This window comes from Cucurbita pepo, chromosome 4 (assembly GCF_057944985.1).
Source record: "Cucurbita pepo subsp. pepo isolate OVF chromosome 4, ASM5794498v1, whole genome shotgun sequence".
Classification (NCBI taxonomy): Eukaryota; Viridiplantae; Streptophyta; class Magnoliopsida; order Cucurbitales; family Cucurbitaceae; genus Cucurbita; species Cucurbita pepo.
In genome coordinates, this window is record NC_141801.1 from 11231038 (window position 1) to 11256422 (window position 25385).

The following is a 25385-nucleotide window of genomic DNA, read 5'->3' on the forward strand; positions in this document are numbered from 1 at the left end:
ATATAACGATTAAGAAAAATAAATAAATTTTGTTATCTATACCAATAAAATATTGGTATATATGGTTAAAGGAAATTTTTAGAGCAATTTTATGTTAGGTGGTCTCTTAAAAATCTGACTGTTAGCAAGATTTTAGGAGAAGAATTTTAGGATTTTATATTTGATAGAGGTTTAAATCGTGCAGGTAGGTAAAATTCTAACTCCAAGGAATGTCGGGATCGAATCACCAAGGGTAGAGAGAAAGGTAGATGTAAGAGAACTCGAGTAGCATTCAAAGTAAGAGTTGTATGAAAATGAACGGGTATTTAGAGTATCTTAATTTTAAAATTTAAAAGTTTTTTTTTTTCAAGAATAAAAGAATTTTTTGAATTAAAAAATAATATATCTTGTAATTAAATCCGCTTCTGGAGATAACATTGGAATAATAGGTGGCACTGGAATGTGGTCGGCAAGAAATTGAAGGGTAATATTTGGAAATAATTAAAAATGCATTAAAAGGTAATTAATTAAATAATTATTGGAAGGAGAATTTAGACGGGAGTCCGGAATGACATGTCATCACTATCTTCCATTATGCCATTACTCCAATCCTCACAATAGCTTAACAATTAAGGTACGCATCCTGTTTTCAAGAAATTAAATGAAAGTACCGTTATAGACTACCCTGAGGTTAACAGTTTAATATACGATAAGATCTACCTCTAACCATGTCAAAATGGTAATTTCATTATATCCCTACGCAAAAAATAATAACTTTAAAAAATATAATTTCTCTTGACACCACTTGAAAGGAGTTAGAAAAGGAGCGATGAGAAAGATGACATTTTTTGTTTTCTAACGTCTGTATACGTGCGTCAGAAGATGACACTATTTTTTAAAATAGCGCAAAAACAATACTTTTTATCGATGTCATCTATTTAGTGTTGGCATAACCTCTTCTGATACTATCCAATTTAAAGTATAAACCAAGATACATTAGAAATTAACATTAAATTTAATTTATTTAGATTAAAAGAAGAAAATTTGAAATATATATATTTTTTGTTATTGAATTCAACCATTGAGAACTTGTTTATTTATGGTTTCCTATACCTGATTCTTAGTGTTCTTTCTTTTTGTCTATTACCTTGTCATCAGTTATCCACTTTTAATTTTTTTTTTTTTTTATCTATCTGTTTGGATAATTTCTTATGACATTTTGGTCCAAATGTATTTAATTATTATTTTATTGAGATTAGCTGCATGTCTAGGTATGGTAATAAAACAATTTGAAAGGAGTAATTATTCATTAATATACTACTTAAACGTAAATTTCTATTAATTAGTATTAATCAATTTGCATACTAAGTATTACGCTACATAAAGTAAATTTATATTAATAAGTAAATTTCTCTTTGTTATGGTCATTCATGAGTTTAAATATATTAGTAAAAGAATAGATGGTAAAAAAAAAAAACACCAAATTTCTTCAGACAAATTTTGACAATTTTCCTACATAATTGAGATATATATAACATATATTTAACTTAGACTATAAATAAATAAAATAATTTAGGGTGGGCGTGAAAGTTAGAAGACATGCACGCAAGGTGGTTGGTGTTTCAGGCGAGTCATCTCACGCGCATAATGAAAGAAAAAAAAAAGGAATTTCCCGTTTTTGCCCATCACGGATTTGTAGACTTCAGCTGGAATACATTTTACGAGGGTTTAGCTCTGCCAGCGTGGCATGGCGGTGTTTCCCATCCAAGGGCAATTTGGACTTCTCTCTTAAAATAACCGAATTATAATCATTTTTATTAAATTCTCAGATTTCTTTCATTTATTTATTATGTATATAATTTAAAAATCTTAAATACATAATTTTTGAATTTATGACGGAAGAATAAACATTTATTTCCTTTTTTTTTTTTTCATTTCAGTTTTATCCCTAAACAGTAAAATTCCTATAATTTTACCGTTTAAATTTCCATTCCTTAGGAAATGTAATCACCTAATTAATTCGTTAACGTGTTGAAGATATTGCTTTAAATTAAGTCATCTCATAGCAAATCTTTAATATTATATCTAAAATTTCTCATTAAAGATCCAACCCTCGATTCTCCCACCCAAAATATTACTAAATTAAAAAAATATTTGCACATGCGTGTATATATATATATATATATATATATATATATATATATATATATAATTGAATTTATAATAAGTCAAATAGGAATAATTATTTCTCATTTACTGTTTTCTGTTTCACACTCAACCATACCAGTAAAAACTACACAGTTGTACATAAAGTAACTTTTTTTATTTTTATTTTTTTTATTATTATGAGTTTATAATGTATTAAATACACATAAAAATATAAATATATTGGTTGAATCTTGAAATAATTTTTTTAATCCAATAAATATAGAGATAAAGATGGAAGCTTTACAATTAATTTGACGATATTATAACTCACCGTTCCACGTAAATGGAAAAGGTAAGAATTAAAATATTTAAGGTACAGAGAATAAAAATATTTTGAAAAATTGAAATATATAAGTAGAAATATAGTAATTTCACAATACCAATACAAAAAGGAAATTAAAAAAAAAAAAAAAAAAAGTTTCCATGGCCAATATTACAGCACAAGGCAAACACGGCGTTAGGGGAATAGGAATCCAAACAGAAGAAGGTTTGACCCATTTGAATAAGTTAAGGGTAATAGTGAATTGGGTGCTAAAATAACTGTGCAGTGGGAGCCGCTCCCGAAAAGCCTACACGCAGTGAGCAAGAAACGCGCCTATATAACAGAGCCGAGGGTTGATGGCCTGCAAGGTTCAAGCTAATAGCAAACGAGCAGACCCCACTTGAGAAAAAACGCTATATAAGGAAACCGAATCAAACCCAAGAACAAGAACAAGATATTCAAACCAACAGGGAAGGCGAGAGAGATTTTCTTCTCTCTCTCTTTTTTTTTTTTGTAGTTTCCAGTAATGGAGGGCCTCAGAAACAGAGGAGTTTTCAGGGTTTCTGTTTGTGGGCAACAGGAGCTCGAGCAACTCTCTAGAGATGGCAGTCAGTATAGCCTCACCACCGGAGTATTGCCGTCTCTTGGAGCTAGAAGTAACCGGAGAGTTAAGCTTCGGTGGTTTATCATATCGCCCTATGACCGTCGATACAGGTCAGTTTGTTCTTCATCATCATTCATGCATTGGTTCCTTCTTATTGCCTTTTTTAGCAGTTGCTTTGACTTCCATCATCAATTTTATTCAACTTTTTGAATTGGGTTTGAAAAAAAAATTAATCTATGCCTTCTTAATCCATTTATGTATTGAATGGTGGGATTCAGAATTCCCCTGTTTGTAAATAATACAATCTCTGCACCTTTTTGTTCTTTATATAGGTTATTCTAAGATTCACCTCATGTTTAAAGCTGGTTTTTGTTTTTATTGATGTATTTGTGTAATCTTGCGTTATTTTATGTTTGTTTGTATAGGGTGATGCATATTTGTTTCAATTTTCTGCAAAAAGTGGCTAAGATTTTGCTATCTACAGGATCTGGGAGACATTTCTAGTTGTTTTAGTGGTTTATACAGCTTGGGTCTCGCCGTTCGAGTTTGGATTCCTTAAGAAACCCCAATCGCCACTCTCAGTTACAGACAATGTGGTTAATGGGTTTTTTGCTGTGGATATTGTTCTAACATTCTTTGTGGCTTATCTTCATAAAGCCACCTATTTACTTGTGGATGAACCAAAGAAGATAGCTCTAAAGTATGCACGTTCATGGCTAATCCTTGATGTCATATCAACAATCCCTTCCGAACTTGCTCAGAAAATTTCCCCACCACCGCTCCGTTCCTATGGATTATTCAACATGCTTCGTTTATGGCGTCTAAGAAGAGTCAGTGCTCTGTTTTCCAGGTACAAACACTTTTAACTTTGTCTATATTAGCAAGCAGAATCAAAGATGTGTTCAAGTTGAGTTAATCTCCATTTTCTTTCTTCCAAACAGATTGGAAAAAGATAAGAACTACAACTACTTCTGGGTTCGATGTGCGAAGCTTATTTGTGTTACTCTCTTTGCGGTTCATTGTGCTGCATGTTTCTATTATCTTATTGCTGCTCGTAATAGTGACCCGACTAAAACATGGATTGGAGCGTCTATTGATGACTTTCTCAATCAAAGTTTGTGGGTTAGATATGTCACTTCCATTTACTGGTCCATCACTACCTTAACCACTGTTGGGTATGGCGATTTGCATCCTGTGAATTCAAAGGAGATGATTTTTGACATTTTCTACATGCTTTTCAATCTTGGCTTGACAGCATATTTGATTGGAAATATGACCAACTTAGTTGTTCATGGCACCGGTAGAACTAGAAAATTTGTAAGTATACATGATTCAAATATTTCGATAATTTGTAGGTTTTGCTGATGTTCTTACTACTTTGTTACTTGTTTTTCTCAGAGAGATACCATTCAAGCGGCTTCGAGTTTCGCTCATAGGAATCAACTTCCTCCCCGTTTGCAAGACCAAATGCTTGCACATTTGTGTTTAAAGTTCAGGACTGACTCTGAAGGATTGCAGCAGCAAGAAACTCTTGACTCCTTGCCTAAAGCCATTCGATCAAGCATTTCTCATTATCTGTTCTATTCTCTAGTAGACAAAGTCTACTTGTTTCGTGGTGTTTCGAATGATCTACTTTTTCAACTGGTAATTAGCTGAAGTTCTCGAGGTTTTAACCGTGATAATTGTTCTTTTTATTATGAGTCTAATTGATTTGCTGAATGTTATAGGTTTCAGAAATGAAGGCAGAGTACTTTCCTCCAAAGGAAGATGTGATTTTACAAAATGAAGCGCCGACCGACTTTTACATTCTTGTCACGGGTGCTGTGGTAATTATTGAAGTTCTTTGATTATGAACCCAAATTCTGTTCAACCAAAGTCTAATGTTTGATTCTTTTCACAGGATTTGCTGGTTCTCAAGAATGGAGTTGAACAGGCAAGTCTGTTTATTGAAGCTCTTGGATACTTAGAATATTGGATTTTTGGTGTTATTTGCTGACTGAACTGGTCCAATATTTGCAGCTTGTTGGAGAGGCTAGAACCGGGGATCTTTGTGGTGAGATTGGGGTGTTATGTTACAGGCCACAACTATTTACGGTGCGCACGAAGCGATTGAGTCAGTTGCTGCGTCTGAATCGTACTGCTTTCCTTAATATCGTTCAATCTAATGTCGGCGATGGGACCATAATCATGAACAATCTTCTTCAGGTCTGCTTCCTTATTACAATTATGTTATGTTGCTTAACCAGAGTTCCTTCCGGATGATGTCTATAGACTCGATTAACAAGTATATTTTCTTGGATGGCAGCATTTGAGGGACCTCAAAGACAAGGACCCCATCATGGAAGGGGTATTGTTGGAGACAGAGAACATGCTAGCTAGAGGCAGAATGGACCTACCACTCAGTCTTTGCTTTGCAACACTTAGAGGAGATGACTTGCTTTTACACCAGCTTTTGAAACGAGGTCTCGATCCAAATGAATCGGACAACAACGGGCGTACTTCACTCGTGAGCTCAATTTCCTGTTGCTCTAAACATTTTCCAAAAGATTTACATGTTTCTGAGTTTGAATCCTTTCCTTTTCTTGTTATATTCACATTCATGTAATACCAGCACATAGCAGCATCAAATGGAAACGAGAACTGTGTGCTTCTGTTACTGGACTATGGAGCAGATCCCAATAGCAGAGGTACTCATATCCTTTATTACTGATATTAACGGCATCACCAGCAGCTGTGTTTCAATAACTATTTGCTTCTCATGATACTAACTTCTCCATGCAACGAAAATAAGGTGGCACCGCGTTGACTTTCTTTGCCCCTGCAAATGCATTTATTTCTCCCCATTATTCAACTTCAAGTCAACTATCTTCTTTAACTTATTTGCTTGTTTTTTAAATATAATCTGAGAATTCTGTGGTCTTGTATTTAATAGCCGAGTTGACCAAATATTCTTATTTGAAAAAGTCTTATCTCAATAGTAGTTTGCTTTAGACACCTTTGGAACCCATTAGAACATTTAGTCCAACTCTCCTGTCTCATTTCCCTTTATAGGTGTTGTTATTAATGCTGTGTCTTTGCTGGCATCCAATTTGTTTATCATAGCTTGATAAACAGATCGTATCGCATTAGAATATGCCTTATCATGTGCTTCGTGGTTGAAACTGATAAACATATGGAATTATTGAAAGAATTCATTCTCAGATAAACTTTTTGATTGATTCACAGACTGGAAAGTTGATTATTTTCTACTGTATCTCTTTCTACAGATTCTGATGGAAGTGTGCCATTGTGGGAGGCGATACTAGGTGGCCATGAGCCAGTTATTCAGCTACTTATGGACAATGGAGCTAATCTTCGATCGGGGGACGTGGGTCAATTTGTGTGCACTGCTGCAGAGCAAAACAACCTCCAGTTGCTCAAGGAGATTGTCCGATATGGAGGAGACGTTAGGAGTGCCAAGATCAATGGAACGACAGCTTTGCATGTTGCTGTTTGTGAAGACAACATTGAGATTGTTAAGTTCCTTCTTCAACAAGGAGCTGATATTGACAAAGCTGATGTTCATGGATGGACTCCAAGAGATCTAGCAGACCAACAGGGGCATGAAGAGATTAAAAATCTCTTCCAGACAACCAAAGAGTCAAAAACTCAATCTGTCATTGCCATTCCCGAGAAGCAGACTGGGATTCGCTTCCTTGGAAGATTTACAAGCGAGCCTACGATTCGCCCCGTACCTCAGGAAGGAAATGATGGTTCGTTGTCGGGTCATTCACGTCCACGGCGTAGAACTAACAACTTCAATAACTCATTGTTTGGAATCATGTCAGCAGCTCACTCTGGTGGGAAAGACATTCTTTTTCCTGATAACCAAACCGGAGGAGAGCACTCAGGAACCAACCCTGCTAGGGTGATAATCAGCTGTCCAGAGGTTGGCGAAGTTGGTGGGAAGTTGGTGCTGCTCCCGGGTAGCTACAACGAGCTGCTCGAGATCGGTTCCAAGAAATATGGGATTGTGGGTGCAAAGGTATTGACCAAAGATGGAGCTGCCATTGAAGATATAGAGGTCATTAGAGACGGTGATCATCTTGTTTTTGTCAGCGATGGAAAAACCATATAGTACTACCTTTTTGTGTTTTGTTTTCAACCAGCGAAGCCGAGGGGCGATATGGTATAGATAGGGAGATTCGTAAAGTTCAAATCTTGTATATAGTGCATCATTCTTTAAGCAAATATCTTTAAGCAAATATGAATGCATTTACCATTTCATGACACCCAAACTGGTGGTGAGAAATTTGAAATGGGACAGCTTTGGATTCACAAAAAAATTTATTCGAACAACTTTTCGATCCAAATTCACCTACAAATTGTTTCGATCCAAATTCACCTACGAATTGTCTTAGAATGTTACTTAAAATTGACGAATGGTCTTGGTTGTTAAGCGATGAAAAGTTGAATAAGAATGTAGATATGAATCTCTAACTTAGCTTAAATTGACTTAAATTTCACAAATAATTTATCTTATAAATAACTATTTTTGAAAGAAGTAACTATCTATATGAATAATGCCCCACTTCATGAACACTTGAGAAACAATCAAAATGTTGAAGATGACAATGGCCTAAAAACTGAAACTGGTGCTCAAAATGCGAGAAGGGGTAAGTGACAAATTAGTTAAGATCTATTTTCCACATTGCTCATTTATAACAACGCAGTTAAGCAAATGCACATTGTATCGTCTCAAACAAAAGATCATAGCAAACAAAATGAAAATTTAACACCTCATCTGCCATTCATTACAGGAGCTGTAGCATTTTCAAGTGCTGTTCATGTTCTGGATCCAATTTTGGAGGGGTATAACAACCGTGAAGATCCTCCACCACATATTCCTACAGAAAAGTGAAGTATAAAAACCAGCAACAGGTATGGTATCCACTGACAAAGAACACAAACGGGTTTAGAACTTTACTTTAGTCAGCTCCCTTTTGGTGAGAATGTGGTAATGCCTTTGCCAGATCCTTTGGATAGCCATAGTAGCAGCGAGGAAACCATAAGCTATGCCAAGGATTACAAAGATAACGACGAAAACAATAACAAGTGCAAAGCAGGCCTCCATAGATGCAGGGAAACAATCCAAGATACCCCAGCCATAGCAACAGTTGTGACACCCAGCAACTCGTGGATCGTTACTATTCAGGGAGGAACAATGTAGTATGAGCCCGAAAAATCCAAGCAGAACAAAGAAGGCCAGAACACCTGGCATAAGGAAAACACGCATACAATAATACATTAAGAAATCAAATCTCCATGAAACAAGTTGTCGATAATGCATATAATTAATCCAATAGCTCTTCTAACCATGAAATTTAGAAGACGAAAAATGTTCAGAAAGAAATGGGTGAACAATGGAACTATATCCCAAGACAAGACCTCAACATCAAATTCGAAATGGACGCTGAAGTTAATTTTACAGGCAGTCAACTTAAATGAAAGATTTCACACACTTTTCAGGGGAAAGGGGAGTGTTAATACGTCAATGTGTAACAGCCCAAGCCCTTTGCTAGCGGATATTGTTCTCTTTGAGTTTTTCCTTTCGGGCTCCCCCTCAAGATTTTAAAACGTGTCTGCTAGGGAGAGGTTTTCACATCCTTAGAAAGAATGCTTCGTTCCCCTCTCCACGGTAAACTAATTATTTTGACAGAAAGGTAGATGAATATATCCATTTTCCTGTCATTAACTAGTAACAAGTTTTCAACACTAATAAAATGAGAGATTTGACATCCTTGCTACTTTATCTCAAGTATAAATGAACAACGAAGCCTGAATTTATCAATAAAGCATTTGTATTTGTGATAATCTGAGACGTCTAAGACCCAATTCTTAAAGAAAAATCTGACCAGTTTAGATAAAAGTAGTTTACCAATACAGTAATAAAATGGAATAGGATGTTTGGAGAGAATACGATCCCATCCATCACTGAAAGAGTTTCTGAATGCCCCATCTTTGTCCATAATATACGCATAACCACCTATTGCAGCTATTAACTGCAAAAGGGATAAACCCTCCATTATCAAAGTGCAGACAAGATTTTCCATAAAAGTTTATGTTTAAACATTTAATTTTCTCATGCATTCCAGAAAAAGAGAATTCGAATGAAATTTAGAATCATAGGAAGTTTTAAGTGAACTCACAGTTTGAACAGCTAGAAATACAAGGAGAACATCCCTTGCCACAAAAAGCCTGAATTTAACTTTACGCCAAGAGTTGTCCTCAAATAAGGAAACTTTCAGATGAAATTGGGCTTTGCATGTTGTGCAATGCGAGAAAGCAAACCCTTCCTGCAGAATTACGAGAATCCTTTCAGATTGATTAAAATCATAAGAAAATAGAATAGGAAACAAGCAAATCCTTGATAGTCGAAAGCAGGAACAGCGTAGAAGAACTAAAATAAAGAAAATTGCCTTAATGGAGCGCCAATGATCAAGACAAGATCGATGGACAAACTGCTGTGTGCCTTTGCACATGCATGGAGAAATCAGTTCATCTTCTGTAAAATGGAAAATTGGATTTGAGCCAGTGGAAGAAGATATTACCCCAGCTATGAAAACTTGTATATGACTGTAATAATCAGTGGTATTAACCCCCACGATGCAATGAAGCTAAAATTCAACAGAATTGCGCCAACATCTAAATTGTTTAACCGAGCATGAATTAAGAAAGAAAATAAACATCCAACGACGAAAGTAACGATGAAATTGACCTGGTTCAGCGTCGCTCTCTAGGCAAATACGACAACAGGGAATGGAACCAGCTTCAGCATCCTCATCGTCCCTGATTTCATCGGAGGTTCCACCATGGGATGAATCGGACTGATTCTCAAGCAGAGGATCAGAGTCAGTAGGTTTTTGGGCAATAGACGATTCCAACTGTACTTCCCCTTTCATTGGTTATCTCCTTACCCGAAAGAGAACGACCGAAGCTTTCAGCCCTAGAACAAACTTGATCACAAATTCACAAAGATCAAAAACCATTACCCAGAATTAGAATTAAATATATGGAAGTCAATCCATCATTCATCCAAATTAACACGAAAAGAAAACTAGTAAAAAGTAATTGGAATAAAAAGAAATTAGAGAGCTCCAAATCGAGTTACCTGAAATCGAGGAAATATTCGGACTGGACTTTTTGCAGATGTTGATGAATATTAATGTTGAAGAAAGCACAGATGTTTTTAAAATAATTCTTGGAACCGAACATTTTTTGGAATTAATTTCTAAACTCTTTCATATAATAAATTCAAAGACTATAGTTTCAAAATGGGACTCTATGAGTATACATTATTTTGAAACTATAGTCCCATGATATCGATCATTTCTGAGTTATGAGTCGATCATTTAGTGTCATTTATGGTTGCATTCCTACCAAAAAATAGAATCAAATTAACCATGGTTGAAAACAATTCTTTTTATTTAAATCATATTTAAATATTCCACTGTTATCTCATTTAAATTATATATATATATATTCTTCAATTTATATATATTTTAAATTTAAATATTCCACTGTTATCTCATTTAAATTATATATATATATATTCTTCAATTTATATATATTTTAAATTAAATCTATACAATTGTATTCATTGACTAATTATAGACATAAGATTGAACTCTTATGCACTGTAGAACACGTTATGTCACATTATAAATAAGTCAATCATTCCTGAGTTATTCGTAAATAACTGCAACTAAGTTACCCATGTGATAACATATTTTACCTGAAGTAATAATACTCATTCTCAAAGGTCAGAATGATATGAAGTAAATATAGAACACAATTCTAAACTATCAGCCAATTGATAATTCTTGCCAACTACATGCAACTTGTCAATACATTTGGAGAAGGAGGCGGTAAAAAATGTGGCAGGGGAGACTTTTAAGTTACAGATACAATTGAGTATAAAAGAGTTGACGACAAGAAAACATCATTCAAGGTAAAATGAGCAAGTTCAACAACGTCCAAGCACAGCCCAGGTGAGGCAGAGAATTCAAAAACGAAAAGGGTAAGCAACAATAATGCTTGAAATTTGCTCGGCCATTGGGTGCTTCGTATGGTATTCTACTTCCAGAGTTTTCGCAACGACATGTTCTTCTCTGATTCCTTCTTCATTACCTTGGCCACGGCCATCTCAAAATCTTCCTGAGTCACGTGAACCCTTCTTTCTCTCAAAGCAAACATCCCAGCTTCTGTGCACACCGCCTGCATTAAAGCACAACATATGCCACCAAAAAGTAATTGACGTAAACACTCAACAGCAATCGTGATTACATTTGTTCTAATGCTTTCGTGTAATCGAATTGGCAACAATTTTTTAATATATGCAGAGATAACTATCCAAGAGGAGCTTTAGATCCAAGAGCTGTTAGCTAATCCTTTGGTCACCACAAGGTTAGCTAATCGTGCTAAACAGGCTTTCTTCCGTGATAATTGCCCCGCCCTACTACATTTGGTGCTAACTTGTAGGATATTAATTCCAGGACGGTGGTCACCTTATTAATCACTAGGCTAACCTATGATAGTTTTTCCGAAATTAATAGATAAATGTTTCAAAGTGCTACTTAGTGTTAATAGCAGTTGACGTGGAATAACTATATGCATGAACGCTCAAGATTCTTTTCGAACCAGTCATCATCAAGTGATATGTAAGAACATCGACATTGAGAGAGCATTTATATCATATACAAGTACAACAGATATACCTTGAGCTCAGCACCAGATGCGCCATTCATTTTCTCTGCAATTTTCTTCAAATCGATCCCACGCATCAAATTCATTTTCCGTGAATGTATTTTCAAGATATCAAACCGGGACTGCATTCCACAAGAACTGAATGTCAGTGTTTCAATATAGTAAGAGCAACTATGATTGATACCACTCCTAACAGCTAATAAATCGCAACCCTTATTAGAAGAGAAATATATAGGCAGCTTTATCGCATAACCAAACAACCATGATAAGTGGCTTTTACCTTTCTATCGCAAACAAACTTATAATTCCTTTTTGGGAAAAGAGTGCTTCAGAAAAAGCAGAGTGAAATGAAGTAAAATTCATTGTGTTTCTATGATACTCTTTAAATAACAAAAGTATATACTGAAACAACTAGTTGTGCTTACATCCTCGTTAGGATTTGGGAATTCAATCTTCCTGTCAATTCGTCCTGGCCTTAGAAGAGCTTGATCCAGAATATCAATCCTATTTGTGGCCATCAAGACCTGTAATAAGTCCAAGCAGTTAGAATCCAACTTTAGATATAAAATCTTAATCCAAAATAATCGGTAGTCAGATTACTATAAGTCAGGAGACAGTTAAGTGCCCCAATAAGTTTCCATGAATTGCATGGACTTTAGTACAAACAGGAATAAAATCTTCAGTATCTTAAAAGGCACAAGAAGTATACGCACTATGAAAAAGCATGGAATGGAATCTTTATAACTGATGTAAAGACTAGAAGAATGAAATCAATATATAGTATATATTTGTGATACCAATACAACATGAAATTTAAACCTTTAGAAATTTATTTTTGTTTGAGAGTTCCAACATGATCTGGGGGTGAGGAATTTTAAGAAGAAACAAACAAAAACTATAAGAGTAAAGGTGGATCTTAAGGGACAATGCAATGATGAATATTCCTTAAAATCTCCACTTAAATAAGGACATACTTCCTTTCCCTTTCATTTAATCATTACGTTCGGGAGTGGTTCAACATGATGTGAGAGTGAGAAATTTTAAGAAAAGCACAAACAAAAACTACAGTATAGGTAGATCTTAAGGGACAATGCAATGCTCAATGCTTCCCTAAAATCCCCACTTGAAGAAAGACATACTTTCTTTCCCTTTAATTTAATCATTATGTTTGGTAATAGATGGTTATACACTTCTATTACTTGCCTTTTCGGTTTAGATAGATACTTACACCTCATATCTCTACAAGACATCTAGACATAAACCACGCCCATCGAGAGAATAAGCCTCAACGCTCATCTAATATTTAAAACATTGGTTGTTCACCAAAAGCTAGTGTATGATTTATTTAATGTTAGTCTTTTGTTTAATTTTACTAAGAAATATTTAATCAATGTTTGTCATAAGATATGCTCACCATCCTTCACAAATGGAGTCTAGGTATTGTACCTTGATCTTATTTGATGCTTCAAATCCATCGAGCTGGTTAAGAAGTTCCAACATAGTACGCTGCACCTCGCTATCACCATTACCACTCCCGGATTCCATTCTAGCAGACCCAATGCTATCAATTTCATCCATGAAAATGATAGAAGGCGCATGCTCCCTGCAGAGGAAAAATCAAGAAATGATTGCAGTTGGAACAATAAAAATATGCATAAGATTAAAGAGGGTGACACAACTTAAGATACAATCTTTTCCAGGTTTGGTTTATGCAATTATTTTTCTGGGATGTTTGTTTGAACACTTTCATGGGTGGAAAATTGAAATCCTAGATTGCCCATTTCCAGTCAACAAAATTTTGGCACCAAAAGGCCCGTTCCTGATTTGGGTTCTAGTCATTGAAGGAAGTTGAGAAAAGGACCATGCATACACAAAAGAAAATATGAAAACAAACCTGGCCATGACGAAAAGCTCTCGGACCATTCTAGAGCCTTCTCCAATATATTTCTGGACCAATTCAGACCCAGACACCCTGATGAAAGTACAATCTGTATGGTGCGCCACTGCTCTAGCCAACAGTGTCTTCCCTGTACCAGGTGGTCCATATAGCAGGACACCCTATTTGAAGTGCATGGTGAGAGATATGTATTTGACAGGACCAGCATATATTGCAAGAAACTAGTAAGGAAGTAACATTGTGGCATATAATATTATCATTACCTTTGGTTGAGCTATTCCAAGACTCTCAAATAGTTCGGGATGCTTAATGGGAAGTTCAATAACCTATAAATTGGAATTAATATTTTAGAACAGATTATTGACTAACAAGTAGTTAACAACAAGAAAACTATTTGCAACGCACAAACCTCTTTTATTTCCTTTATTTGCTGGTCAAGACCACCAATCATATCATAAGTAGAATCAGGAACCTTTTCAACTTTCATAAGATTAACAAGGGGATCTACTTTGCTTGGCAAGATTAAATGAAGAACATAGCTGTCATTACGGAGAGCAACTCTAGTTGACGGTGTGATTTTAGTGATATCGATACTTTTGTCAATATCAACCACATACTTCCCTTCTGGATGGACCTGTGCAGGTGAAGAACAAATAGAAGTTGGGAAAAGACGAACATCCAATAAGCTAGTTGAGATAGAATGTTTTGGAATTGAACTTCTAAGATCATATTACCATATAAACACAAATACAATTAGAAACGTTGATTAATATTAGGATACAACGCTAATTATTTGAAGCATTACAAGGCCAATTCAGTTGCCCAGCAAGTATCAGAAGTCAAATCTCAGTATGTTAATGATATGGACTCGATGATATGAGCTTAAATGCATTTTCATATTTTAATTTCAGAATATTGAACTTGACTCAAAAGGAGTTCCAAACAGAAGTTCTTATGTAATATCAATGCGTATCCCAATGCATGGAGGGGGTGAGGGAGGGAAGGAGAATGGCAATGAATCTGTAATTTATTTATTTATTATTACTACTTTTTTCCTGACATAAAAACAAGAGAAGCCCACTTACCTTGACTAAAACTTTGTTCTTTCCCATGACTTTAACAACTTCTCCAACATAGGATCCTGGCTCTTGAAGCAGCTGCAGCTCTTCCCGTAGCATGCGCACTGTAAATATTAATACGAGTTAGAAATGAAATAGCCTCAATTAAATCATATATCAACAGGTTAACGTTGGGACTTCCCAGGAAATAAACGTGCAGTTTCGATTAGGCAAACTCAAAAATGAAGTTATCATCAAAACAGTCCACTGGCTCTGGTTAATCTTATTATTAAACTAACGAAATAAATGCAATGGTGAGACAATAAGTAAGCTTCTTACAAATAACAGAGCCCAGTGTAGGAATTGTTTTTGTTTCTAAGATCCCATTAAAAAGTTATAGAATTGCAAGATCTAAAGCAGAAGATATTTACTCGGACAGTTATTTGAAGAGGACAATTACATCAAAGTTCACCCACTGCTCAATCACCAGTCATAATTACTTTCACCCTCATCAAGTACCACGCTTAATTACTCTCCAGGAAACGAAGTTGGTTACAGCCCTAGAGGAATTCAATTCCAGGAGTCCCAGATCAAGACATTTGGCTTCTTCTCCCCACATATTTCAGATACTAAGGCACCATTAAGCGGTTTCCAATCATTTATACTTATACCAAATGATATGGAGGGATAGAATCTTAATTCCAAAAACAGTTCGCTCGTTGAAGGAAATGGGAAGAACAGCAACATAACGAAAGAGTACTAATTAACTATTCTTGTATCTTCCTCGGAAGTAATCAAGTTTTCATTTTTTCCCTAATTCACTTTATGTAACAATTCTTCAGCGGAGTAAACAAAAAGTATGACATTTGTGAACTGACCAACACAAACCAATCGAGAAAAACGAACGCTACCCACAAAAACCCACAAACCCTTAAGGTAAATAAGAAATTAAAAATTCAGAATTGACTGGTACCTTTCGAATTCAGCTCGTTCCGCTGAGCTTCAAGACGATTCAGATTATGGGATTTCTGACGGACCTGTAGCTGCAGCTCGTGAATATGTTGCAGATAGTACTGCCTCAGACCCTCACCTTGTTTCGCCGCCTGTTTCGCCGAGCAACTATCCACCATCGTCGACAACACTTTCTGGGTCTCGACCTCCATTGTCGCCATTGAAAACACCCTTTAGAAATTGAAGTTTTACAAGACGATCAAGATTTGAACGATAGTCGGTAAACCAGAATGAGATTTCGTTGTACTGTCAATGAATTGGAGGTGGATGTCCCGGTTTCTTGCGTTTTCGGCAAAGAAAAGAACAACGAAACGGGCCTCAACACTAAATGGGTCGGTCTCAAGCTAAAGCCCATCTCAACGGAGGCCCAAAAGAAAAATGAAATTATCATGTTTTAATGGGCCAGCATCAAAATTAAGCTACTCAAAAAGGCCCAATAAGTCAGCCCAGGTCCAGAAGAAAAGGGAAAAAGAGAGAAAACGAAATTATCATGTTTTAATGGGCCAGCTTCAAAATAAAGCTACTCAATAAGGCCCAATAAATCAGGCCAGGCCCAAAATAAAAGGGTAAAAAAGAAAAACGAAACTATCATGTTTTAATGGGCCAGGCTCAAATTAAAGCTACTCAATAAGGCCCAATAAATCAGGCCCAATAAATCAGGCCAGGCTCAAAATAAAAAAGGAAAAAAAGAAAAAACGAAATAATCATGTTTGAATGGGCCAGCCTCAAAATAAAACTACTCAATAAGGCCCAATAATTCAGCCCAGGTCCAGAAGAAAAAGGGCAAAAAAGAAAAAACGAAATTATCATGTTTTAATGGGCCAGGCTCAAAATAAAGCTAACTCAATAAGGCCCAATAAAACAGGCCAGGCCCAGAAGAAAAAATAAAAAATAAAAAAAACGCAAAGAAAAGGGGAAAAAAGAAGTCGTTTCACAATTATATAAGGTCAGGTGTGAAGCCAGTTATGGTTGCGCCTAGCCCTTCTCTAGGAAGCTCTGCTTTGTTAGATTTTCCTTTTTAAGGTTTTTTTTTGGGGAATTTTCGTTTTCGCTGTAATTTTGGGGTTTAGATTTTGATTTTATCAGAGCCATTTTAGAGGGTTAGGAGGTGTGGGTGTTAGCTCAGTTGTTAGCGTCTCTCACCTGTGTTATATACCGCCATTTCTCGCTCCAATTTCCGTTTCGATCACAATTCAAACAGCTTACTGATCGCCCTCGTCTTCCTGCTTACAGTTGGTTATGGATTTGTGAGGATTTGCGGCTTTAGGGTTTTGATTTCGTTATTCGATTTTGAAATACACATTTAAAGGAATCAATAAGGAGCAAATCCATAGTATTTTTAGGTTAGATTTATAGAACTGTAAGTAGTTGAATTTTGTGAGCGATGGATAAGAAGAGAGTGGCTATTCCTCTTGTATGCCATGGCCATTCAAGACCGGTTGTGGATCTATGTTATAGCCCTGTTACGCCGGATGGATTCTTCCTCATCAGTGCCAGCAAGGGTACGGCTCAACATAACAAATTTTTTTTCGTTTTTTTTTTCTTTTTATATTGAATTTATGAATCGCGCAAGTTTCTGCAAACTGTTCATTTAGGTCATCATCAGTTTATGAGTGTTGAATGATTATGGATCATGTTTGTTCAGTGTCAGCCCTTTTGACTTTAATTGATACCTGTGGTACATGTGGGCATTGCTATTTTAGCCGTTGTTGTTGATTCGTTGAGACCCTTGTGTATTGGTTGTTTGCTCAAAGCATATTTCAGACTTTGTTATCTTGGGTTGCCTTTGAAGTATGCTTTTCTGCACCATTCAGATTCCAATCCCATGCTCAGAAATGGAGAAACTGGCGATTGGATTGGTACATTTGAAGGTCATAAAGGTGCAGTTTGGAGTTGTTGTCTGGATACCAATGCTTTACGTGCTGCCACTGGCTCTGCTGATTTTTCAGCGTATGTCTTTTTAATTGGTTTCCATGTTGCGTTTCTAGAATTTCCATATTATTGGTTTTTTTTTTTTTTTTTTTTTTTTGGGTTATAACACTGTATGCAGTCTTTGATTCGCTATATTCTTTTGAAAAGGAGAGGAGAGGAGGGAGGTCTTTATGTATATAGTGTATGGATTTTCCTAACTTTTCTTATAGTTTATTAACCGTTCAACTTAGATCTTAAATATGTCCTTATAATTCCCTTTTTCAAGTACTTTGATTCCCATGCTTCTGCTTTACGGTCCACACTCTACTATATAATTAACATTTTAAATTTCCTATGCGTTTCCCTTTGTGATTATTAGCAATTGCTAGCTTTTTATGAATGTTGGTTTTTAGACCAACTTTGTATTTGAGAAAAGGAGATGAGTTATTGTTTGATGCTGAGTGGCATTTAGAAAATCACAATTTGGAAGGGTTCTAATATAGTTGGTAAGCCGTTCTTTTTACTTTATTTTCTTGAAGCAGTGGATTACAAACATCAATAGTATGTACGAGTATTCAATTATTTTAATTTTATTCATACTTAAATGAAATTATGATTATGTGATATCTTTCTATGTAGATTTTGATAGCAAAATATTATTATTATTATCATTAAACTCTATATTTTTTTAGATTTCTGTAAAACTATAAGGAAATTCAACCATTTCCCTGTTTTTGGTGCACATTACAATGATTTGAAATGTCTTTAATAATTTATACTCATCAATTTTTAAAAACTTATTATTATTATTATTTTGAGTTGTTTGAATGAAAATTGATTGAAAACTGCGAGGTTTATGCTCTTTGAGCATTTGCACCAGTTATTGAATTTAACTTATTATGCGTTTCTATCTTGCTTGAAAATTTGTTAATTGTGCTATTAGAAATGTTGTGCAGGCTAGATTCCTCACCCAAATACACTTTTGGTTCCCATCCATGCTGAATTGTTCCTGCATTATTCATGTGATTGTGTGGTACAAAGTTGTTGAAAGATATTATTGTATTTGGCAAATATCTGCCAAAATTTATGATGAACACTCTATTATGATTGGGGGAGTCTGAAACAAAAAATTCTGACTGTTAGAATCTAGTTGATTCTAGTCATCAGGTACAACAGTTTAATTGACCTACAAACCACTTACTATCTATGCTTAACTTATGGGTACATCATTTCGGGGCCAGTATCTGGGCACTTGCATTGCTACCTTTCGGCATGTCCTTCACTTGTGCATTTTGCTCCATACTTTTTATCATAATTACTCATTGTGGTCTCCCAGCCCTGCAACAACAACGCCCCCCCCCCCCCCCCCCCCCCCCCAATTGTTTGCTTCCTCTGCTGCACAACCTCCTCCGCTCCTCAGGCATACAGTAGGGCTTTTTGAAATTCGGAAGGAAATTGACTATTCATATGCTTTAATTTGGTGACTGAATATTGTTTGTTAAATATCACTTTATTTGCAATGAACATTTCTTTCAAGTGATTTTGTGAACAATGATGGAGATTGAACTCATTGGTAGGATCCTGATTAAACTTACAGGAAAGTATGGGATGCATTAACTGGAGATGTACTGCATTCATTTGAGCACAAGCATATTGTTCGTGCCTGTGCTTTTTCGGAGGTAATTTAATCATGATCTTAATAATGTCATATCTTTTATCATGTTGTTGATACACACACTTCACTGATGTGCGTGTGTTCATGTCCTAAGGACTAAAATTGGAATCTATTATCATGGGGGCCACCTACTTAGAGTCTGTCAAGATCCTCAAGTTTCTCAACAATTTGTGAATGGTCGCCTCATGTGAGATCAGTTGAGCTACGCTCAAGTTGACCCAGACACTACATATATTATCATGAAACAATGTGATGTATTCATGTGCCCCTTGGTTTTTTAGTTAGTTTTTGTCTTGATAAGAGTAAATTTAGTTTACATGCAAATTTAGTTTACATGTTTGGACTCTTTAGTTTTTGTCTTGATAAGAGTAAATTTGTAGTTTACTTGTATAGGCTCTTTAGTTGTTTCTTTGACTTGCTTTCTAACTGCTGGTATTCTCCCTAGTCCCTCATGCGGAATGATTGTGGCACTAATTGAGTTTTAACTGATATTTACTGATTTGTTGTTGTCATCTTGTAATTTAGGTGGAGTGAGCTGGCGCTTAGATTCTTATCTTTGTTCATTCTGATATTCTTCAATTTAAAATCAATTTCTCTTCTCTCAATGCGTTTTCTAAAATGTATCAGGATACACACCTTTTATTGACTGGTGGTCTGGAGAAAGTACTGCGTATATATGATCTGAATCGTCCAGATGCACCTCCAAGAGAAGTGGATAAATCCCCCGGCTCAGTAAGAACTGTTACATGGCTTCACAGTGATCAGACAATATTAAGTTCCTGCACTGACATGGGAGGTGTCAGGTATGGATGGCTGGGTGTAAATCTGCCTTCTCAAACTGCATGGAAGTATGTACGTATATATATATAGTCAGTCGGTCTTTCCTAAGTTTTATTGTTTCCATACAGGTTATGGGATGTAAGAAGTGGCCAAATAGTTCAAACACTTGAAACCAAGTCATCAGTGACCAGTGCAGAAGTAAGTCAGGATGGACGGTATATCACAACTGCTGACGGATCTACTGTTAAATTCTGGGATGCAAATCAGTAAGTGTAATGCTTAAGCAATGTTACTGTTAAATTATATATTCTCCTCCTGATTTTTTGTTTTCTTTAGCAGCTTTGGCTTGGTCAAGAGCTACAACATGCCTTGCACTGTAGAATCTGCTTCATTGGAACCCAAGTATGGGATGAAGTTCATTGCGGGTGGAGAGGATATGTGGATCCATGTATTTGATTTTCATACTGGCGATGAGATTGGTAAGCTCAACTAAACATCAGTTCCCATTAATCTGCAAAATCATTCTTTTTCCTTTTTGATTGCCGAAAAGATTCTCAAATTCTTCCTGTGAGGTTCCATTTGTGATTTCTGAAGAATACCTCATTTTAAATGTGCATGCAGCGTGTAATAAGGGTCATCATGGACCTGTACATTGCTTACGCTTTGCACCCGGAGGGGAATCCTATGCCTCTGGATCTGAGGATGGAACCATTAGGATATGGCAGACTGGTCCTTTAACACACGATGACTCGGATGAAGCCTTGGTCAATGGATCTGTTGGGAAAGTAAAGGTAAGTGCAGATGAGGTCTCACGCAAGATTGAGGGGTTCAACATTGCAGACGAGGGGAAGACCAGAGAGAAGGAGAAGGAGAAGGAGGAGACGGGAAATGAGTGAAATCGTTTCTCCATTGCTTGACGGGAAGCCCCAGAGCGTTTTGAGCTTTATCCTATACAGTTAAAATCTTTTGTGAAGTATGGACTTTGCTGATTTTTTGTATACAGTTTTAGTCAATTCTTGCAGATATGGGTGTGAACTTGTGGTCACAAGTGAACGCGTTTTTGTTATGGCACTGTCTTATGCTTTATAATTGTTAAGGTTTTTCGATTTTTAACCACTGTCGTAGTGAAGACCGTGTTTGAAGAGCAATTACGTAAACAAAGCTATACCAATCTCGCAGAGTTGGCAATTCAACTTTGGGAGCTTAATTCAGTTCCACTTTCTTGTAGTCAAGCTAAGTCCAATAAAATTGAAAAATATTGAATGTTTCTGCTTGATTTCAGAAGCTTTATAGACCAGAAACTTGCTCATTCCAAACAGGGTGATATATGAGTTTAGTTATTGAGTGCCTCAACAGTTCAGGCCTCATTTGATGAACGATTTAACCATTCTTTTGAATGGTTCTAGCATGTTGTGAGTGTGTCTATGAGTCTCCAGTGCTGCTCTTTGTAGGACATGGCTATACATCTTGTATTTGTGTATTTATAATTATTTGTATATTATATTTTATTTTTAATTTAAAAAACATATAGTTTTATAATTTAGACAGATCCAAGCTCATTCAATTAGTCAAGAATTTAAGTTGATGAATCGACCTGATCCAGATCCAAACAGTACCTGAATTAAGGCTTAGACTGAGATTAGATCTTCACTTAAATGTGGAATTAAGGCTAAGATTAGACCTTCACTTTTTTAGGACGGGGCCACTAATAGATGAAGGTGAACACTATTCATAGACTTCATAGACAGTTACTGTAACCCACAAGTTTAAAACAAACAAATAATTATTTCTTAAAAAAAAAAAAAAAAAAAAGTTGACCCTTTTTCTCATGATTATTTGCTGGTTTCCTTATATTATTAGATTTTTTTGCTGCGTGTATCACATTCAGGGATGAATTTATTGTAAAATGCAGGTAAATTCGAAGCAAGATTATTAATTTGTTAAAACAGAAGTAGATTAGGAGGCACAATAGTAAATGAAAAAGATGTCATGGAATGGATATTTTGATTCAGATATGCAACAGTTGTCATTATATGACAGAACAGTAGTAGGGAAAGAAGAATGAATGAAGGATCCATCCAAATTGTGTGTAGCAATGAAGGTTTGATGCAATTGTTCTTCACTAAACAAACCAAATACCAAATACCTCCCTTTAATCTAATCTGGCCTAGAAGAAAAGAAAGTGTTAATTATTAAATATCAGCACACCAAAACCAATTACAGAGGACACTAATCTGAATGATGAACTAAAAAGAGTTGATACTGAGTTTTTCAAATGGCTACAATCTTAGGAACATCCACTGGAAACTGGTTGATCTCATTCATCCATGGGTTGTTTTCTTGTGCTGGATTTATGGTCCTTACAGCTTTCCAAACTGCACTATTGCACTTGAATCCTGAACCAAATGCTATTTGCCATGTTCTATCTCCTTTCTTCATTCTCCCTTTCCCTTCTGTATACGCCAATTCGTACCAAAGTGAACTGCTCGACGTGTTGCCGAATCGGTACAGTGTCATCCGGGATGGCTCCATATGCCAATCAGACAGCTGCAAGTTCTTCTCCAGTTCGTCCAAAACCGCTCTTCCCCCAGCATGAATGCAGAAATGTTCAAAAGCTAGTTTGAAGTCAGGGATGTAAGGTTTGATCTTCATTTTGAAGAGTTTCTTCCCAACCAGTGTACCGAAAAAGAGAAGCTGCTCCGACATTGGCAGCACGAGAGGCCCCAATGTCGTGATGTTTGTCTTCAATGCATCACCTGCAACTGCCATCAAGTCTTTTGATAAAGTAACACCAATCTTCCCAGTTGAGTCCTCTTCCTGAGTAACACAGCTAAAGCACTTGTCATCTGCTCCCTTGTGGGTACGAACAGTATGTATTAATTGGTATTTGGATCTCCTTCTCTCAGATCTTCTGTTCGAAAGCAATATTGCTGCTCCACCCATCCGAAATAAGCAGTTCGAGACGAGCTTCGACCGGTCATTCCCAAAGTACCAGTTCAATGTTATGTTCTCCATGCTAATTACCAAGGCATAGGAATTGGGATGGACCTGAAGCAGCTGTTTTGCAAGATCAATGGAAATAAGCCCTGCACTGCAACCCATCCCACCAAGGTTGTAACTAACGACGTTCCCTCTAAGCTTGTAGTGGTTGATGACCATTGCAGAAAGCGACGGCGTCGGATTAAACAAGCTACAATTCACAATCAAGATACCAATATCTTTCGGTTTCACACTCGTCTTAGCTAGAAGCGCATCAATGGCACCAAACATCACCATTTCAGCTTCTTTTCTAGCTTCTGCCATAGAGGGGTTTGGAGGAACATTGAGAACAGCCTCAGGTAGATAGGTTGAATCCCCAAGGCCAGATCTCTCAAGGATTTTCCTTTGGAACTGAAGATTCTCCTCTGTAAATGTCCCTGTCATCCCGGATCGATCCATGAAAATCTTCTTCGTGCATTTACGAGCCTCATCGGGCTTGTAACACGAAAAGTTAACAAGGTACACAGGGCGAGGACGGGTAAGAAAGTAGAGGGTAGATAAGAACACAAGGAGAGTGGAACAAAGGATCACGGAGACCAAGTTATATTGGAGATGGCTCCAGACTTCATAAAAGTCTTGAACAGTAAAGGTGGAAAGCTGAGCCGCAATCACAACAAGCAAAGGAGAAAGGAAAAGGTACATTCCATGAGTGATCAGGTAGTGATAACCAAGTTTTACATATTTGAGTTTGACAGACTTTTTAAAATCAGGGAGGGTTCGTGAGGACGGTGTTGCTGATGGCTTTGGCTCCGTCATTTCCCCCTGCTAAATTCTCAACAACTCAATGAACTATGAACAAAATGTACAAGGATCTACTAAACTATGAACAACAAGTCCCAAAGCTGATGCAAGAGAACACAAATCTCATCCATAAATGGCTTTTGTTACACTAGAAAAGGGCATAAAGTTCCAGAAGAAAAGACAAAACAAGAATGCATATGAACAAACTCTAAAATTCAGCATACATTACTAAAAGACAGTAATCCACAATATCCAAACAAACCCAGAAAGATTTTCACAGAAAAAACAGCAATGAGGCAGTAAATCCATAGATCAAGGGCCAGATACAAGACATTAAACCAAGTTTAAAGGAAAGGGGATCCAGAAATCGAAGTTAAAAAGAGAAAAAAAGAGAAACCCAGAAAGAAAAACAGACCTGAGAACTCAAATTCCTCGGCAGCCGCAGCAATCTCGGTTGAAAGAGGCCAAAGAGGAAGAGAGAATGGAGAAAATGAGCGATATATGTATATATATATATATATATATATATATATATATATATACATATATATATATATATATATATATATATATATACATATATATATATATATATATATATATATACACAGAAGTGGAGGAATAAAAGGAGAGAACGAGATTAGAATATAATTAAAATTATAATGAAAAGGAAAACTGGGCATGAGAACATGACAAGAAGAAAAGAAGAAGAAAAACAAAAGCAAACAATGGAAGAAGGGGGGGTATTAGGAGAGGAATGTCACAATTTAGTGCAACTTATTTTAGTTTGAATTAGTTATAGAATATATGATATTCGTAATCTTCCCGAATATATTAGTTAGGAAATATATTTTAGATATGGTAATCAGTTGAATTTGAATAGTAGTATATTTGATTTTATTATCGGGATTTAGTTAGTTTATATTTTGTTGGTAGATATTATTTAGTATCTTGTATCCTATTTAAAGGTCGTGAATATCAATGAAGATAGTACATTCGATCCCAATTCTTTATTCTTATTCTTAAATCTGTATTCTTCCGTTGAGTAATAATATTTTCATATCTATGCACACTTAGGAGTGGTAGATATTGCGTCAGTTGGTATCAGAGCCAAGTTGGTACGGTTTAATATTATTACTCAACGAGATGAATAGTGGGAGTGCTTCTATGGGTGTAGCTATGGAAAAGCTGGTTGGCAATAACTATAGTTATTGGAAGTTATGCATGGAAGCTTATCTACAAGGGCAAGATTTGTGGGATTTAATTGAAGGTGATGACACAGAAATTCCAGCCGATACTCCACAGAATGCAAAATTACGCCAACAATGGAAGATCAAATGCGGAAAAGCCTTGTTTACCTTGCGGACTTTGATTAGCAAGGAGTATATTGATCATGTTCGTGATTTAAAGTCACCAAAGCAAATATGGGATACACTTCAAAAGTTGTTCACTAAGAAAAATACCGCTCGACTGCA

At 36.1% G+C, this 25385-nt stretch overlaps 4 protein-coding genes and 1 pseudogene across 8 annotated transcripts; 2 read left to right on the forward strand and 3 right to left on the reverse strand.

Annotated features, from left to right (window-relative positions):
- The first annotated feature begins 2819 nt into the window (after positions 1 to 2819).
- Positions 2820 to 7407, forward strand: LOC111793887 (potassium channel AKT1). Its single transcript, XM_023675954.2, has 10 exons — positions 2820 to 3163; positions 3538 to 3903; positions 3995 to 4370; positions 4452 to 4697; positions 4781 to 4879; positions 4954 to 4986; positions 5073 to 5258; positions 5359 to 5559; positions 5665 to 5740; positions 6320 to 7407. The coding sequence occupies exons 1-10, from the start codon at positions 2976 to 2978 to the stop codon at positions 7168 to 7170; spliced, it is 2622 nt and encodes an 873-aa protein (XP_023531722.1). The 5' UTR covers positions 2820 to 2975; the 3' UTR covers positions 7171 to 7407.
- Positions 7408 to 7713: 306 nt separating this feature from the next.
- Positions 7714 to 10394, reverse strand: LOC111793889 (uncharacterized). 2 transcript variants are annotated; one of them, XM_023675957.2, is made up of 7 exons: positions 10204 to 10394; positions 9811 to 10038; positions 9512 to 9597; positions 9242 to 9388; positions 8971 to 9094; positions 8020 to 8306; positions 7714 to 7939 (listed from the first exon to the last, which is right to left on the reverse strand). In XM_023675957.2, exons 2-7 carry the CDS (start codon positions 9992 to 9994, stop codon positions 7847 to 7849), a joined length of 921 nt encoding a protein of 306 aa, XP_023531725.1. In that variant the 5' UTR covers positions 9995 to 10038; positions 10204 to 10394; the 3' UTR covers positions 7714 to 7846. The 2 variants fall into 2 exon arrangements, with proteins under 2 accessions (XP_023531725.1, XP_023531724.1); XM_023675956.2 differs by having other exon boundaries at positions 9811 to 10048; positions 10204 to 10393.
- A 493-nt stretch (positions 10395 to 10887) lies between these two features.
- On the reverse strand, positions 10888 to 16043 carry LOC111793888 (26S proteasome regulatory subunit 8 homolog A). Its single transcript, XM_023675955.2, has 9 exons — positions 15727 to 16043; positions 14781 to 14878; positions 14105 to 14329; positions 13959 to 14021; positions 13693 to 13856; positions 13245 to 13401; positions 12224 to 12322; positions 11810 to 11920; positions 10888 to 11309 (listed from the first exon to the last, which is right to left on the reverse strand). Exons 1-9 carry the CDS (start codon positions 15923 to 15925, stop codon positions 11169 to 11171), a joined length of 1257 nt encoding a protein of 418 aa, XP_023531723.1. The 5' UTR covers positions 15926 to 16043; the 3' UTR covers positions 10888 to 11168.
- Positions 16044 to 16714: 671 nt separating this feature from the next.
- LOC111793514 (uncharacterized) lies at positions 16715 to 21243 on the forward strand. Of its 2 annotated transcripts, none has more exons than XM_023675426.2 (7): positions 16715 to 17266; positions 17579 to 17714; positions 19273 to 19354; positions 19978 to 20153; positions 20259 to 20396; positions 20467 to 20609; positions 20752 to 21243. In XM_023675426.2, the coding sequence occupies exons 1-7, from the start codon at positions 17149 to 17151 to the stop codon at positions 21024 to 21026; spliced, it is 1068 nt and encodes a 355-aa protein (XP_023531194.1). In that variant the 5' UTR covers positions 16715 to 17148; the 3' UTR covers positions 21027 to 21243. The 2 variants fall into 2 exon arrangements, with proteins under 2 accessions (XP_023531194.1, XP_023531195.1); XM_023675427.2 differs by having other exon boundaries at positions 16716 to 17266; positions 20470 to 20609.
- Positions 21244 to 22102: 859 nt separating this feature from the next.
- On the reverse strand, positions 22103 to 24456 carry LOC111793960 (3-ketoacyl-CoA synthase 11 pseudogene; annotated as a pseudogene). 2 transcript variants are annotated; one of them, XR_015420796.1, is made up of 2 exons: positions 24326 to 24456; positions 22103 to 23931 (listed from the first exon to the last, which is right to left on the reverse strand). The product of XR_015420796.1 is annotated as a 3-ketoacyl-CoA synthase 11 pseudogene, transcript variant X1 (transcript). The 2 variants fall into 2 exon arrangements; XR_015420797.1 differs by having other exon boundaries at positions 22103 to 23934; positions 24326 to 24451.
- Between the last annotated feature and the right edge of the window lie 929 nt (positions 24457 to 25385).